This window comes from Galeopterus variegatus, unplaced genomic scaffold, assembly GCF_000696425.1.
Source record: "Galeopterus variegatus unplaced genomic scaffold, G_variegatus-3.0.2 Scaffold1585, whole genome shotgun sequence".
Classification (NCBI taxonomy): domain Eukaryota; kingdom Metazoa; phylum Chordata; class Mammalia; order Dermoptera; family Cynocephalidae; genus Galeopterus; species Galeopterus variegatus.
Window position 1 is genome coordinate 186024 of NW_007727696.1, and position 18836 is coordinate 204859.

Consider the following 18836-nt stretch of genomic DNA (forward strand, 5'->3'; position numbering starts at 1 on the left):
AAGTCAGATGTGATATAACAGGTTCCTTTTGGGGTAATTCTCATTGTAACCAAAAACTAATTGTGTTTTTGTTAATGTAAAAGAACAACCTTTATACCACAAAATGGAAAATTAGAGTTAAGGTTTGATTCAATCCAGTTTGATAGATAGAAAGAAGTGTGCTTAAATGCTCATTTTTTTAATAACTGTATATAATTTACTAAAAGAAAAACTGCCCTGAATGTTGACAGAATTTTCTGGAGTTCTCTAGAGAAATGTGTTTAGGCAGTGAAAGTATCCCTGGCAATGATTGAGAAATACAGTAATGGGGAACTGCACTCGATCTCTTTTGAGGTTGGTTCTGATGTGTGTAGTCTTTACATCCTATTAAATTTTTGAAAGATAAACTGATACAAGAATGATTTGCCAAGGCCAGCAACTCTTCCTTTTAAAACCTTGGCTCAGTGTACACATTGAAGGGATGGGGGAGTAAGATAAAAGCCTTATAAATATGAGGTTAACTGAATCCAAATAGAAGGTTCTCTCAAGTTATTGCATTCCTTAGAAAATAAATACATTGCGCATATGGTTAAGATTGATCAAAAAAGTATTCTGTATGCCAGTGATTACATTCCCATCTGTGATTAAGGTTTTCTGTCTGCATCTGGTTTTCACATTATATTTCTGTAACAAGAATCCTTTATATAACAGAGTTCACTTTCTGTATTTTCTATTAGCTGCAGCTTGAACTACTGCACGGATCGCAGATTTACACATGTGGTTTTCATTACTTCATACCATTGAGAAAAAGTAATATTTGTTTGGGAATGTATGTTTTCCACAATTTCCATGGTAATACAACATGTTGAGCCTTTTTAATGACACTCTTGTAGAACTACAAATTGTTTGAGGCGTTCTGCTCTTGGTGGAACTTAGCTTTTAAACTTTTCTCAGTCTGTGTTCCTCTCATAATGAGATTTTACAAATTTGAGGGCTGAGGATTCAAACAAAGCAATTATTAAAGATAGAGAAATCTTACTATCATTTGCACATGATATAGACTTTAGCGTGGAGTGGGTATCACAAATATATGAATGTATAGTTCACAGTGCTCATTACCATTACTCATTATTGTCTTAGATTGGGACAGCATTTAATGTATGGGATGTGAGAAGCACAAACATGATAACTCCAATGTCATTATTTTGAAAAACCCAAAGATTAGCTCATTTTTTTGAGTTATCCTATTGATTGTGATATGATGTTTCCTATAAGAGTATTAAATAGTTAAGTGGGGAAAATCCTTATGAGTAACTTTAGATTTACATTGTATATTGTTTGAATGTGTATTTGTATGCTATGTTAACATTTAAGAATTTATAAATATGTACATTTAAAATATTTTGTAACACTATCTTCCTGCCAATTTTTCTCCATTCCTTCAGAATATTCTGATTAAAATAGACACTACAGCGAAGTTAAAAAATGAAACTGTATATCTATATTGAGAGATCATTTCTAATTGAGAATTTTGCCTTTTCAAGGAAGTTTATACACATGGTAATTTTATGTTCCTCAAAACTGAGATTCACTACACCATTTTTGTTAATAAACCCAGACATGAGTCTGGTGTTTAGCAGTCATGAGAAGGAAGAAATAAACTTGAACTCTAGGGGATTTGTATATGCTTTGCCTGCTTCCTTTGTTCATTGGAGATTATTAACCATGGCCCATACCGGGGGCATGGTTCATTTTTACCATGCTCTCTCATGCCTTTTGTTGATGGTTGCTGAAGCACAAAATATTCATAAGTCATGATGGAACCTAAGGAAAGTATCCATTTTCTTTTTCCCAATAATATTTGTTTAGCCTCTATTTATAAAATGCTTTTACTTTCATTTAGAAACATTGGAAATAATAGATTTGTAAAGAGAAAAATACCCATATTTCCATCTTCCAGAAATAATCATATTTAACATCTAGATGTATTTACTTCCAGTCTCCTCCTCCATGCATCCTTTTCCTTCCCCTAGTATTTGAGTATTTGTATAATCTATATGTGTATATGTATCTATGTATCTTGGTTATTTTCTTGGTGTATTTACTTCCAGTCTCCTCCTCCATGCATCCTTTTCCTTCCCCTAGTATTTGAGTATTTATATAATCTATATGTGTATATGTATCTATGTATCTTGGTTATTTTCTTGAAATTTTTGCTTTCTCAGTTGTTAATAAAATTATTAGGTTTCATAATAAAACAAATGTTTCTAAGTTGTGGCTGATTATCGCTAATGATCTTTGCTGAGCTTCAAGACAATACCCAGCTAAGAAATACCTAATATCATATTTTTTCTAATTAATGCCTATTTAATTTTTTCCCTACCATAAAGAACAAGAAACAACCGATTGCATCACAGCAGAAGTTATAATGTGGCATATAAAAGGCATTCATAGCTTTTTAATAAAAACCGCTTGTTCTATATACATATGAGTGTGTTCACCAATTTTAATTTATAGGAAGTAATTTGGTCTCAAAAAAATAATAGCAACAGTCTTAGTAATACTTTTTGAGACTGCTTTTATAAATCTTTATCCCTTTGCATTTATTGAGTTCCTACTTATGTGTATATGATTGTGCTAGACCCTTATATTTCATAGATTGTAAGAATTAAATAATGATACATTTTCTATTCATAGTAGTGGTAGTGGCGGTAGTAGTGAGTGATAGGCACTCAAAAAATATTTGTGAATGGATGAATAAAGCAATTCTAAACCTGCCAAATCTAGCAGGAAAAAATGAGAAAATTTTTATTGCTTTAGAGGAAGAAAAGGAAGTAGTAGAAGTTTGTTGATTTGGTAAAATAACTCACCAGTAATTGTTTTTACTAATATTTTTAATTAGTTGATTACATAAAGATTATTCTTCACTACTATCAGTTGTTTTAAACTATTTTTAGTTAATAATGGCAATGTTGGAATTTCAGAGCAATGAAACAATATGGATACCACTTTGTTTTGAAACAGGATTTAACTTGCATGTAAATTCCATAAAATAAAACAAAAACATAAGATGTTTAAAATGTTTTCTAAGGAAATCATAATACCTAGAGATTATTTTTTGTTGTTGTTGAAACAGGTAAACTCTAATGCATTCTCTGAAAGTTATTGATGTACATATATTTTAAAATTAATTTAAGAGAAGAGTTTTCAGATTCAGAATGTACACAACTTTTTGAGTGAGATGACTGGAAAATAAGAGTCCGTTAGAGCACATTATTATAGGAACTGAGAAAATGGGAATTGTTTTGGATTTTTCTAAAATTTAGAAGAGTTTATGTCTGTTTTTAAAACAAACAAAATAAAACTGGCCTAATATTATCATGTAAATAGATGGGTGTGATACTTCAGACTGGTTGTGATATATGCATTTTTTTTTCCTTTGTTGTTGTCAATAGAAAAGATTGATCTCTGGGCTGGTGAACATAATCTCTGTCCCAGTCAGAAAAGGAGAGGAAATTAGCAGAGCGGTTGGTGGAGAATGATATCTGTCAAAAGAAACACTTGGAGAGCACTGAGTTTAGTAATAGGTGACTGCCGGAAAAAAGGGAACTTTGAATATTGTCAAGGTAAGGAACAGACAAATATTTTGATTTTTGCAATTTACTTACATACCGAAAAATCAGTCTATTATTCTTTCCCTATAAATTATAATTGTGCAGTTTTTTTTTTCTTTCCTGTATTCTAGTGCCTGTTGATAAAGAGTTTATTGTATGTTTTAACCATTTGTCTTTGAAATCTTTGGGTGTGGGGATTGGTTGGGGATCAATCTGGCATTGGGAACCCTATTTGATAGCTTTGGGTCTGAAGATATCAAATGATCAAGTACCACTTTTTTTCACCCTCTTCTTGTTGCAGTGCTTCTTGCCATGTTTCATAATACATCTGTTATCAGCTGAGCAATACTTGGATTAAAGAGTAAAAGCTATGCCATGATTTCTGTGTTTATTGTAATGAGGAGATGGTGTTTTCTGAAACAGTTTGTTGTCTAAACAGGCAAAAAAGTGTTTTTCAATGTATTATTTCCTCTGATTGATTTGGATTTTTTTTTTTTTTTTTTTACTTTTAGGTGAATGTCATTTCATAAGCAGAATTCATATCCATAGACACATTTTAAAAAAGTGATATCTAAGTTTAGGAAAACAGCAAATATAAACTAATGGTATTGCCATTTGGCAAGAGAGAAGTCTTAAAGACTGCAACACTTAAAAATTCAGGAAAGCCCCAAGTTATGTGTTCAGAGAATTAATGCCTCCTGTAGCCAGCTCTGTTTCTGTTTAGCAGCTAGTGGGCTTACACAAGAACACCGATGAATAAGGATAAGCTGTGCTATTTAAAAGTTGAGAGTCAACACAAATGTTGTGTGATACTGGTTGGCACTCTGGTGACTGGAAAGGGATTTGAAGTTCTGTGACTGTCTATGTGGAAAGAGGGGTAGCAAAATATTTACCCTCTTTGACCATCGTTCTGGAAACATCACTGCTGGCAACCATCTCACAATCTCTACTCTTATGATTCCTACAGATACTTGTTGGCTTGTTCTTAAAATTCCCAAGAAAGTGTTCGCAAATGAAGGGTTATTTATTTATTTATTTTAACTTTGTTTACTTGTTTGTTTTTGACAGGCCAGAATAAATGAAATAATTCCTGTAGAATTATACACTCCTTTGGGGAAGCCTTCATGGGGTATTTGGTTTCTGTGTCTGTATTTCCCTTTCTTTCGTCCCTCCTTCATGTGTTATGATTTGTGAGAGGCATCAATTCAAGAGAGAGGCAAGGAGTTCAATTGTGTTAAGTAGCTGAGACATCTCCCACCTTTTCTATCTTTTTACCTTTTGTGCTTTTGTTACTAAAAATTAGTTCTTCAAGATCTCAAGTCTAGATTGGTTAAATTTCTAAGGTCTTGCATAGAGAAAAAGGAAGGTGTCACTATCTTAACTTAAAGGAAACAAATTAATAATCACCACCATCACTCCTGCCTTAAAATTGTTTTCTCATCTTCCACTGGAAGAAAGGACCTGTTTCAAAACAGGATGTAACTCTGTTTTCTATCTTATGTATCTTTATGGGGCTTTGTATTAATACAATGAAAATATCTAAGGTGCAGATTAAAAATGGAAAAATATTAGATTTCAAAACTTGAGCATATATATACATAGTTATAATTTTTGCCCCTCCCCCCCCATACAATCTTGTTCTCTTCTGGTCATGTGGAATATATCTGTGGTCTGCTGGCAGTGAACTGTTGCAGCATGGAAAATCCATATTGAAAGCAGAAATGCATGACAAGGACACACATCTTAATATGGCTTAATGCATGTTGTTTGTTATAATATGCAAATATTGAATCCCCAACGTCATGTGACAGAAACACCATGTGGAGTTTCTTCTCTCTCCCTGAGTGTGTTGTGTATATGTGTACATACTTAAAAAATGATGCATGTAAACACACATATTTGTATTGAATATGGTGCTGATAACATCCAGGTCAAGGGTTCTGATCCCTGTACTGGCCAGGTACTGCCCCCCTCCCCAAAACAAATGCTTAAAACATTTTGGTGTTGTCCTATTTTATAACTGTTGGGTTTTCTTTACTTTTTATGTGGCATTACAAAATGTACTCCTAGTTTTTTCTTACTCTTTGTAATAGTAGTGGGTGTAGAGAAGTGTGGAATCCAGATTCGAGTTTACCCAAAAAGTAGAGAAGAACAGAAATCACATATTTTCAATTTGCAAACCCTTGGAACCCATTACATTCCTGGAGTCGAGGCAGAAAAGAACTACTGTGAGCCGAGCAGTCGGTGCTGTGAGTGAGAACGGCCTGAGGTGGCACTAGTGAGTCAGGTTTGCGTGGCGAGTTTGAGCAGGCAGTGGTCACCCAGAGACAGACCTGTCTTTGTTAGGGCAGTGGCAGGGAGGAACATCACACCGAAGGAACATCAGCTTGGGTGGAAGCTGGTAAAGGCAGAACGCTATGCCCCCCCCAACCCCCCCAACACCCTGGAGTTTTAAAGGTACCCCAAATACTCACTGTGCTTGACAGGGCTTGGTCCTCTAGAATGCCATTGGAGCAGTTTTCCTGTAATGCAAGCCATTGTGAGCACTGGACAGATTTGGGACAGCTAGGCGTGGTCTCTGGCCTGAGGAGCTTGCTTTTATAAGCCATTAAGAAAAATTCTAAGAAGGACCCAATATTTGGCATATTAAAAAAAAAAAAATCCACTGACTTTCTCAAAGATGTAAGAGGATATAGCATGAGAGGAAAGAATAACAGGAAATTTTTGTTGCAAAGTGGTGTGTATTTATGTTTGTGCATATCATGGGATGGGGTATTTAGGTAGTATCAATTTTTACATGTTATATCGGTTTCACATGCCACATTTGTATTTTGTAAAAGGTAACTTTTAAAATGTTACTATAGTTGATGCTGTCTATGCACCTTCAGATATTGGTATGTTTATTATTAACTTTCCTCTTTTCCTAAGTAAAATTGCTGTTTTTAGAGAGCATCTGCGTTTATTTTTAGTTTTTCTTGGTCATGTTTGAGGGGTCTGATAGCATTAATGGGCTTTACCCCACATGGAGCTCTGAGCTTATTGTAGCATTGCACACTGATCCCAGGTCAGTGTGATGCGTGAAATCAATTTATTTGAATCTCTTTGCCTCTATAGGAATTTGGCAGCATGCCAGTTGTTTTCATTTAATGTTCTTTGTGTTGAACACAGACAAGCAGGCATGCTTTTGTATTCTTCTCTCTTTTGGTATCTGTCTCTTTCAGCCAGTATTTTTACTCTATGGATTTTGAGATGAAAGAAAAATATATTACATATATGATTCTAATCATTGTTTAATATGTATATATATATATAAATGTACCACTTTCTTTTAAGGGATGTTTTTGATATTTCTGAACCTTAATGGTGACGTTGTACACAAGAAATATTTTAGAGTTTTGTTTAAATAAGATTTTTGATGAGACATAATAAACCAGATCATAGGTGGTGTTTGCTTATGTTAATAACCATCATAAAAACAATAACAATATTAATTACACAACACGACAGATGTTTAATTTGTGAACTGGGCAATCAAAATCATTTATTTTTGGGGGGAGCTTTTTTGAATTTGAAAGTTTATACCTTTCATCAAACACACATTAAAAAATTATAATTATTTGGGTATTATTTTCTTTGACTAACCCATTTTGACTAACACAGCAGTATTTTACATAGAGTTACATATGATTTTTTACAAAGTTCCTGCCATTCGTGTAGTTTTTTTTTTGGTTTTTAAAATTTGGAAGGTAGTGACCGGGAATAGCACAGGGATTTTTATTACAAATAAATTCAGACCTTTCTGTGGATGTTTTTGTAGGCAGGATTTGTTTCTGGGTCAGCTTTAGGAAGAGGTGGAGAAGGAAACGAGAGAGAGTGAGAGGAGAATGTTCTGTTGATGCTCGGGGCAGCTCTTGCGGAAGTTGATATGCAGAACCATGGAGCCGTAGCTTCAGGGTCAGCCTCGTACCCAGCAGCCCTGCTTCCTTGTTTAATTACCTGAAGAGCAAAACAGTCAGGCTGAGAGTGTGTGAAAACCCAGTATCTCTCACAGCCGCCTGGCGCTCTGACATCCTGCGAGGCCAGCCCTGTCTGTCCGCCAGCGTCAAGCTGGCTCGAGCCCTGGGTTCCTTTCTTTCAGGAGGCATTGTGTGGAAGAGGGTTTGGTCAGGAATTGAGGTTCTTGCCAATGCTGTGTCCTCTGCTCTCTTCTGGGCTACAAATATGCTTGATTTTTTTTTTTTTTAAGGGAATTAAAAAATTTGGCTCTTTCATTTTGTACTTCTGGCAAGAGATGGTTTGCTATGAAACCATCTCTTTCAACAGCAACAGACATTAAGCAGTGGAGGACTGGCCTTAATTTATTGGGTTTTTATTTTGCTAGTTCCTGTTAATAGTGTCCTATGTGAGTTGCCCTTGTTGGGTCAGATTTACTAGTAGTTCACTCTGGAAATAATAGTTCAGAGCTCAGTTTTATGAGGCAATTTTGTAATCTTAATCTGTCTATGAAAATGGAATAGTCCATTTTTAAAGAAAGGTGATAGAGCTTTTAAGGTTGAGGTCCACCCCCCCCCCCTTTCCTTGGAATTTGAATATGGTGTTTGACATTTACTGTGGGAGGGGCCACACCCTTTGATGAAGTTGGGGGTGGTGAGAAATAACATTTGGACAGCAATGTGTGGCCAATTTCAGGGGAGCATAGAATAAATATTCTGAGAAATGCTTGGAGATGGAGCCATTTGGGAGATATCCTGAACAGAAAAAGATGTTATCTAACCAAGAGGAAATCCAGCACGTACTTTATCCATACTTTGGCTGATGAAATGTACTCGCTGTGGGTGGGGGAAGCAAAGGTGGTGGTGGTAGGGCTTCCTGCAAAGGGAGGGGAAAGTGTGACTACATTTGCAGTGATTTGGTTTTTCCAACTACTTCATTAAGATTCTGTCATGCAGACTGAAGAGCATTTACCCTTTAGATGCACATATGTGCCTCCCATTAATGTTAATAGGAGTTATGGGCATGTAAAGAGAACAGTATGTACCTTTGCCTAGTGCACAAGTGCAGCTCTAGGGAATCGATTCTGTCCTTTGCAACAAATAAAGGAATTGCACTTTGCACGGAAGAGTTTGGTAGGAATTATTTCTAAAACTTTTTTTTTGTATCATATTTATTGAAGTAATGTCAACATTTTACATATGTGTATACCACTCCAGTGAAAAGCATATAATCATTTAAATAATTGGATTAGCCTCATTGCCTTATGATGGAGCTGGCATCACCGTGATCTATTATGCAAAAGTGGAAGTAGCTCTGCCATAAGTGTTATACGAATCCTCAGGCGTGTGCATGTTTATGTATCAGCCTGCTGCATTTCTTTGAGTATTTCTCTTTTTGATATCAGTATAAATATGAAAAAAATATATAAATATATTGTAAGCCAAAGTCAACATTCCTAATTCGTGTTATTAGTGCTGTTCGTGGCATTAGGCTTTGGCAGCAGGGAATGCATGTGAGGAAATCTTGGGGGACTTTAAAAGTGAATGGGGAGACTTGTGGCTTGCAGGTGGTGTCAGGAATTAAAGAACAAAATGCGAACAAGAAAATGGGGTTGGCGCCTTGTGCTGAGTGTGCTCAGTTCATGTGGAGTGAAATGGCAAAAAAAAAAAAAAGATCTGTGGGAGAAGAGAACTGGAAGAAATGAGTTACTCTGGAAAAGAGAAGGGAAAATATCATATTTGTAACTGTGGACTTGGTTTACCAACAGGAAGGATAAAAGGACACTTTAATATAACAGGTAAAAAAACAAAACAAAACAACAAACACCATATTCCAAAATTTTAATAAGATTTTGGTATATCCAATTAAGAATAATTTTAATAAGTCAAAGTGAGAATTGAAATTTTCATGCAGGGTAAGGGAATTGAACTGAGATTTATAGATTTTAGCCACTTTTCAGTGTATTTCCGAATATACAACATTAAATTCTGTTCTGCCTGGTCTTGTGTGGGGGAGGGGCATGAGTGAATGACCTGTTAGGGTCATTGTAAAACATTAATTTAAAAATTTAGATTGCTATAAAAGAAAATATACTATGCTGGGATATTACTTCAACAAATAAAGCAGTTTTGGAGTGAAAATTTATAATTGAATTCATCGTAGCCAAAAGTCACTTTTGAGTAAGTTTGAGTTTGTTTATAAGTGTGGCAAATTAGTATGTGTGCATAAATTTTGATAATTTGCGATGTGGAGAGATAAAAGTGGAGAGTTTTCTGGAGATAAAAGTCCTATGAATATGATGAAAAAATTCTGGGATTTTTTTTATTGCTGTGTATTTGCTCCACCTGGTGGATTTTGTTGAAAGTGTTTAATCCATGTTAATGAAAGACAATTTCTCTAAACTGTAGGAAGGTGAATGTTTTATTTTTGTTGCTGTGTAAAATAATTTATCTACTAGGTCAAAACATTTATGTTTTTTAGTTATTTCATTACATTTAAGGTAATATTTATTGTTTTTCTGTTTCAAAATGTAATATATGCTCATTTTAGAAGATTTGAGAAATACAGAAAAATAAAGGAAAATAAACATCATGTATAATTTCACCACCCAGAACCACTGCATTATTTTTAAGAATAGATGTTATCAGAAGAGAACCAGTTAGCATTTAAATTTCTCTTAAGATATGTGCAATTTAAAATATTATGCCTAAGTATAATGATGATTATAATTATTGTTGGACAAATGCTGCCCTTAGAATTCCCAGGTTCCATTAAAAAAAAAAAATGTTTAGCAAGAAGTGCTTTTATTAAGCTGCATGTTTACAGAAGGCAAAGGTAAAGGTAGCAGAGATTAAAAGTACCTCATGTATTCATAGGGCTGTTCAAAGAGGGTGGTGAGATCTCTTGTTTTCTGGGTTTACACAGATTGCTTTCTCTGGAAATCTTAAGGATTCAGTTGTGCTTTGATCATCTTATTGTTTTCCTTAGGTTATTCTTTTTCTTTTCTTTTCTTTTTTTTTTTTTTCGGATTCAGTTGTGCTTTGATCATCTTATTGTTTTCCTTAGGTTATTCTTTTTCTTTTCTTTTTTTTTTTTTTTCCCTCCTTTAGACTCTAACAGCTCTGTAACAGAAGGTGAAGTTTTGAAAACAGTGTCTCCATATGCAAGGGATTTGGAGACCTTTTTATTGTCTTTAAAATTGTCATTCATAGTCCTCATTAGCATTTATTGTTGCAAGCGTACAAGCAGAAAATGTGAAATTGGTATGTCATGAATAGCCCCACAGAGCTCTAGAGCCTTCCGATTTTGCCTGCAGTGTGGTGTGGGCTGGGCTTTTAGGGAAAGCCGTCCAGATGGCTGCCTGCACAGAGCAGAGCTGCAGGTTTTTGTCTCTGGTGCTGAGGGAAGGGAAAGTTCATTGGAGCATACGCCATCACCCTTGCATTTTAACAAAACTAACTCGCCATTAGTCAAGATGGGGAGGTGGTACATTGAAACAAAGGTTTTCCATATTGTGTTACAGTCCTTGTCAGGTGAATAAGAGACGGGTAGTTAGTGTCTTCTATATTATCTGAGTGATTTTTGTAGTCATGCAAAATATGAGGAAGCTATAAATGGTAACTTGTTTGCAGATTTACATGAAGTGTATACTTTTTAAGATTGTTATTATGGGAAAATGCTTTTCTTTGAAAAGACAGGAGTTAATGTTGCTACTGTTTGGCCTTGTGGGTTAGTAAGTGTTTTACTTTAAAAATTATAAAATAATTTAACCCCTTGCTAGTGCCTATGGAGGAATCTACATTTAATTATATTAGTAGGTTTGAATTTTGCATTTAAATAATATAGCAATCAATGCAAATGTTAAATCTGTTATGGCATTTCAGATTTTTTTAAATATTAGGTATTGAAAATCAAAAGTTGTTGGTGAAAGAACTACAGTATTGTGATATTTTAAAGGCATTGGCACTGTCAGAAACAATTCATAATAATTGTGAATGTAGGTTTTATTTCCCGCAAGTGACATTTTATCTTAAACAGATTTCATTTTGCACAAATACTCATACATGCACCCTACATACTTAAATATACTAATATACATATTTTATTCATACGTAGAGAACATTATACTTCAACCGGAGTCATCAAATATATTGCTTGAAAAACTGTTGACTGTTGGAATGATATAACTAACATTTTATTCTGTAGAGATAGAAGATGGAAAAAAAAATCACAGAAGCTTTTTGGCTTATCAGTTTAAGAAGTCGTTCTTATTTAAAATATTTTAGGATGGGAATCTTCAAATTGCATTGTTAGAGCTTATTGTTAACTCACTTTAACTGATGGAGATACAAAAATGAAAGTGACCCGAGTCCGTGAGTTTGACATAATAAGTCATAGGTGAGGGGTAGGGGTTGTGACTTCTAGCTCTCAGCATGCTGTCTGCCCTGGCAGATTAGGATTTCTGGATAGACCACAGAGTGTGTTCTCCATGGGCCACTGTGTTGTGTGGTGCTTTGTCCGTCCAGTTGCAAGTATTCCAAGCAGTGAAGCTTTTCTACCTCTGTAACGTGAGTATAATCACCTATTAAGACAAGCTTCCTCTATCCAGCATGTTTTATTTTACTTGATTCCATCTTATTGCTAGCACTTGGGCTCTCTTGGACAGCCCTAAATAACCCTTTGACCCCATGATGTTTATACACCCTTCAAATTCTTAAGATGACAATCGTGTCTCCTGTTCTTTTGTCAGTTAATCAAAGTTCTTGTGAGTTCTCGTGTGGGCTGGCTGGAAGTTGAGGAGGTGCAAATGCTTGCCAATCATTTCCCCCAAAGGAAATATTTGAGGAGAATAGAGGGAATGTGTCTAGTTGTTTATAAAAGACATTTTATAATAGAGTTAAAATGACAGATAATCTCTTACATTGCTGGACTACTTCAATGAATTTTTTAACTCTAATTTTTTCCCCCTGTATTTCACTCATATCTTTGTGGTTGGCTGTATCTTAATGTTGTTGTAGCCTAACTAAAACATAAATCATTTGTTTTTCTTGCAGACAAAGTATAATTGGGTTTATCTTTGTCAGGAGACAATCTATTATGGCCTTTATTTAATATAGTTTCAGATGTCTTTTAGTGGCAGAAACAAATTAATGTACATTTTTATTAGGTGTTGTATCTATTTAATTGACTGTCAAAGTGATGAGAAGTTAGGAAATCATCCAAAAGAGAGGTCCATCTCCCTTAGCCCAACAGCTCACACATTAGGTAGGTTTGCCCTGTCAGTGGGATGCCTTTAGAAAACACTAATAGCTTCCAGCTGGGTGGAAAATCAAAACCTTTGGGGTCTGACAAAACTAGCAGATTTGAATTTGAAAGCAGAGCTAATGCCTCCATTTTATTTTTTACCACTCGCCCATAAAACATTATTTTCCAATATGTCAGCCTCATTTGGTGGCCAGTGGTCTGAAATTGAAAGTGGAACAAGCAAGCAGAGAAATCTGGACATTAGTGAGTCTGCCCTTTCAAGCTGGTATGCCACTTTGTGGAAGGGTCTCCCCTAAGAGCAGGGAGGTCTTAATGACCATTCATCAATGCTCCTTGGCTGATCATTGAGTGCCTTCTCATTCAGTTTATCAAGCCTTGCACATAAAAAAAAGTCAGAATAAGCCTTATTCAGCTTTGTTAAAGCCAACTAGGAGTAAAATGCTCCATTTGAACCCATTTTGCCCTTGTTTTTTCACTTTGTTAATGCAGCCCTGCTTAAATGAGTGCCTTTATTGGGTCAGTTAGAATATCTGAAACTATTAATTCTCTTGTATTGAATAGCTGGTGGCAGGCCAGAGCAGATGGGGTAGAAAAGTATTTGGTTGGGTGTATTGCTTTCAATTAGGATCAATGAGGTTTCAGCTCCTTTGAATTAACTCACTTAATACCCACAGTGTGAAGTCACAATGTATCACAACAGCCTGCTACAAGAAGCACAGAGGGAAGTTGAGAAGACCTATGGAAAAGCCATAACTCACATTTTCCCTTTACCAGTGTGGAGACCATTCATTAACTGCTGACGATGTCAGTAGAGTGCTAGTCCCTAGTGGTAAGTCAGGCTTGAACAATAGGGCTGTTCTGTTTTGGAAATAAGTGAAAAATACCTTGGAGTAATACAGTGTGCCATAGTGCCTTTCTAATGAATGATCTGAAGTTATTGTCAAAAACCAATTTACCTATTTATTTTTTTAGAAGCCCAGCATTTTGTTATTGACTAAACTTACTGATTCAGAAAGTGATGATTTAGATGACTCTTAAAAAAAAAAAATTGCCTTAAAAATGGTCTGTGTTCTTAATGAAAAGACATGCATTAACTGACATGGCTCTCCTGAGGAAATATTTAATTGGTCATTAATGTATTCTTTGTTATTGTTTTGCATATATTTCAATTTTATAAAATATATTTCCTAATGATGATGCGGGACAGTGTTTTTATACTGGAGAGAACTTTCACAATACATATTCTTTTTTTCCCCATTCACCTACATAAATGCATTAATCATCTTATTGTCTATTTTTATTAAGCAGTTTGGATGTTAGAGGTCTTGGCTCCTGTATTCTTTTCCCTTTTTTCTTTTCTTTTCTTTTTTTTTAATTAAAGGGAAAGTTATTTCTGTCTAAGTAACTGTATAGAACTATGTATCGAGGTTTCCCTGTTCAGGCAGAACTGCCAAGTGGGGTGGCTGCCTCCCAGATTAAAGAATAAGAGGGGGAAACTGATTTCTTGAGAAAGTGCTGAACTAGGCTCAGATGCACACTTATTCAGTTAGGCCCTTTCTGCAATCAGACTTCTAGGTGAGAATCTCCAGGGATCCGGGTTTTGTTGACGTGGATCAATTTAAAGTGGCAATTACTGTAGTCAGATAACAGCTTAAAAAGCCTTTTTACACATAGAAAAGATACATAATCACATAGCATATGGAAGTTCAATTTTCTGAGCTGTGGTTTAGGGACTTACAGTGTACCCATATTAAGACCCAGTTTTAAAACTGGATATCATCCAGTTTTCTTAAAGTGTATTGCATTTTTGGTCATATGATTTTCTATTTTAGAAGTGATTCTCCATGTATATTGATGAAAGGTTGGGTTCCCCACTGTGAAAATGTTTTCTTTCTAACATCGGTACATAGGTATAATATTAAAAAAAGCCAAAAAACAAACAAAAAAACAGAAATGTAGCTTTGAGTGATTTTAAAAAATACTCTCTTTTAAAATGAAAATCTACAGATTTAGGATGTTAGATTCTATACAGGCCCTTATAGCAGGACTTAATTGATTATCACACTCATGCCTGCTATAAAGCTTTCTGTCATAAGAATGTTTGAGCTTAGTGCTTAACTGTACTGAAATCCATTACACAGAACCTCATTACAAGTGACATCTAACTAAGATGAACAAAAAGATTGGCCTCATAAATAGGGTGCAGTATACTATTAGTGACAGAACAGAGCAATCATTATGAATTGTAGTCTTTTTACAAGTTGTCTCTGACAATGATGGATTTTTTTTGAGGGGTTCACTGGGTGAGGCAGTGCTTCTTGGAGATAGTATTTAGGAGCTGTGGAAGTTTTTATTGATTGACACTCTTTATCAAAGGTGATATATTTTTAGTATGTGCAGGATATGTATGTGTGTGCGCTTTGAAACAGGTTGTGTGCAGTCTTGGGGAGAGGTGTAGGAGAGTGAGTAGGTAGAAGTCAGAGTCATCGGCTCTGTTTTCAGATCAGTTTTGAGAATTTCTTGGAGGCAGCAAGTTGGAGGAAAAATCAAACTGACAAGGGCTAAAAGCATGGGGATAGTTTAGAATAAGCAAAGGGACTTTGGCAACTGTAAAGGAATAGCAAGAGTTAAAGGGGATGCTCCTATCTGTCTTATTCATTGAGCTTGCAGGCTGGTCAGAGGATCCTGAATGGAAATGTTTCTGTGTTTATAGTGGACTCAATATGCACTGGAAATGTAAAGCCTGGGGAATCTACCTAGTCATGTGCTCTGTTGTGAAAACAAACAAACAAACAGACCTAGGAAAGAGCTGCAAGTGTTAAATTGAGGAAGAGTTTCAGAAGAGAACAGTGTTTTCCTTTTGCCTGGCATTTGTGTGTTTAGAGAAGGCATGCAAGGCAGGCAGGCAGGCAGACAGGCATGTGTTTCTCCTACGAGGCAAGGATGTTTTACAAAGGACTAAAGAGGGACTGCTGAGAAGAAAATAGCGAGCTTTAGATAAAGCACTATAACAAAGGCTCTTAGTTTTATATATCATGGTGTCCATTAAAGCTTAATAGGGAAGAGTCCATTGAACCTGGCTGGGTATGTGTTATTCGTGGGAAGGATAAACATTTAAGGGTGTGCAAAAGAATCAGAAATCAGGAGGACATGATTGTTCAGCTTTTGAAAAAGCTGTACAATGAAGATTTTGTTTTTGTCTCCCATGAATCTCTATGCAAGGTACAGGAAAGTAAGCTGAAAATGTTTGGAGCATATCAATGCGCAGGGATCCCAGGGGGTTAAAAGCACTCTAGTAAAATAAAAGTGTTCAGCTTCTGCTTCTAAAAAGTGTCCTATTTTACCCATACTACTGAGAAGCTGACAAAAGGAATGACTCTGAGACTTTGTTCATGATGATAAACTGGCACAATGTACAAAGTCCTATAAAAAATGTTTTTAGACTGGGATTTTCAGTTCAGTAAACAAGCTTTGAGATTTGTGCATATACTTATATATGTATGTGTGTGTGTGTGTGTGTGTGTGTGTGTATATATATTTTTTTAAAATTTAGTAATATAGTTCCCAATTATGGCTGTTAAAATAAGAGGAGAGTAAGCCTTTCATTGCGAGCAGTGTTAAGGGGCCAGGTCTGCACTGCCTTTTTTTTTTTTTTTTTTTTTTGGCAAAATAAGGGTTAACTTTTCATGGGATGGGGGTGGTGGTGAATGAATTATTCAACATTTAGCTTACCATTCTGCATTTCACTTTCTGCTTTTTGGTGCTCCGGAACTTGCTGAGAGAGGTAGAGCGGGTAAGGGGAGAAAGGGGTTGTGATCCTTTGCACACACATCCCTGTCATTGTTCTGCCCGAAGAGACAGGGCTGGGTTCAAGGCCACATGTGCTCCTGTCATCCTCCACATTTCTGCTCCAAGTGCAATCCGGAGTGTCAGCTCTCCATCTGTCTCTGCCTGGCAGGCGCACGCGCCCAGCATCCTGCCTTGGGCTATGCCGCCCCAGCCCCTCTGACGGCCCTCCTCTGTGCTGCCGCTCATTCCAGAACAGGAGGCATGAGCCCGGAGCGGGCTGGCTTATAGGAGAGAGCCACTTTCCCCGTGGTACGCTGGATTCAAGGATGCCTGGTGAGTTAGCCCTGTTCTGCGTTCGCCTTGCTTTTGCAATGAAGAAAGCTTACTTTTTATTATGCACTGAAAATACCTGCTACCCCACAGTGTGCTGTATTTGATATGGGCAGAAAGAGGCTGGAGGGGACAGAGGTGTGATTGGAAGGTGGCATAAAGAGAAACATCAAGGTCTGAATACAGAGGTAAAGGGTGTGGAGCCCTTGCTTTTAAAATTTGGGAGGTGTGTTTTAAAGGTTGAGGGAAAGGAAAGTACAGTCATGGATATTTGCCGGAGCAGTTTACTTGAGAGGTTTGAGCTCAAGTAAGAAGTATTGTTTCTGTTCTGGATTTCACTATTGTCATCTATACCTTGTATCCTGGGAATTTCATCTATGGAGAGAGTTTTCAGATTATGGCGGAATCCTGGGATAAGGTTTTCTTTAAAAGCTGTTTATGTCAGAGAAAGTGAAGGAAGCTTTGGAACTACAAGGAATTTCAGTCTTGTCCTAAATCACAGACCCTAGATGTCATCAGGCAAATAATTGAAATTAATTAATTTTTAAAAAAGCCTTCTGAATTAGTGAAGCAGTTGTCATCCCGGAATTTTAGTGTATGTCAATTTCCTCTGAAAAATATTATCTTTGGAGCCTAAAATGTTTCTGTGACTGTTGCCAGTGAAAGCTCTGCTTATGGAAAAGCCTGAATGGGGAAGGAGTTGTTTCTGCTGTTCTCAGGAACTGTCTAAATTGCCCTGTGCCTAATTCGGAGCAGGCTATCTGCAGATAAAAAAGCAGGGCAAATAGAGATCCTCCAGCTGGCTGATTTGTGTGGAGTATTTGGGTAGGACAGGCAGAAGAGGCTGTGCTTGGCCACAGAGTTTGTACACCTCCCAGATGGTGTTTTGAAACATTATCTGCCAGTTTTCTGCAACCACAGTTGTGTGTAGGTATTGCCAGTTGTTTGAAGAATGTTTTTCCCTTTAGGATGTGTCTTGTAGTCCATCCTCATCATTATTGATGTGTCTACAGAAACAATGCATTTGTGGCAGAATCACACTTTTTTATTAGTTCAGTAGGCTAGGAATGTATGTAGCTGAAATAAGGGGAAAATCAATTTGCAAAAAGACGATAAGGTCTTTGAAAAGTCGTTTTAACTCTTGAAGCTCTTATCTTGATTTATATGCACCATACAACTAAAGATGTAATGTGCACTGGGTATGTAATATAGAGTCATTGGGAAAATGCTTGTATTTTTATTTCATCAGAATATTGTAGCACAATTTCCTCTGATTTTTATGCCATAATTTGAATCTTCTTTGTTTTTATGCTATTAGTAAGTGATTTATTAGCATTTTGAAGTGTCTCTATGTTATTTTGATAAAAACAAAACCCCACGATAAACTAAAGCCGTTTGTGAGTGATAATAGGTGAAAGAGATTAGTAAGGACCCTTGCTGCTCCTAACTAATTACATGATTTTAAAGTAAGCTTCAAAGCATCCTTATATAAAATGCACTGAACTATATTTAGAGACTTTAGAGTCATTGATAAGTTTTAGTGTTAAGTCGTTAATATCTGACTGGTTCTACAGCAGTAGCCCGAAGTGTGGGCACTGTTTTTCTCCTCTCTCTCATCAACTGTGTTAGAAAACGTTGTACTTGGATACAGAGAATATATTAACAGCTGTGACTGTGAGCATGTGCCAGAATGGCAATACTTGAGCAGATCTGACACTTGGCTATTTTTGACACCCATCTGCACTTTTTTAAACTCTACTGCTGGGTGGACTACTCTTAATGTGTTTTAGCATATTTTAGTCCATACATATATATTTATATTAATGGATAATTATAATCATCTGGGGTAGGTTTTATATTTTCAAA

The 18836-nt window shown here is 36.1% G+C and overlaps 1 protein-coding gene across 1 annotated transcript in view; it reads left to right on the forward strand.

Annotated features, from left to right (window-relative positions):
* Positions 1-18836, forward strand: part of RUNX1T1 (runt-related transcription factor 1; translocated to, 1 (cyclin D-related)) — a 141247-nt gene that overhangs the window by 15596 nt on the left and 106815 nt on the right. Inside the window, exon 2 of the mRNA XM_008577831.1 lies at positions 3435-3605. Coding sequence (XP_008576053.1) covers positions 3518-3605 — 88 coding nt within the window. The 5' untranslated portion in view covers positions 3435-3517. The remainder of the gene's footprint in view (positions 1-3434; positions 3606-18836) is intronic.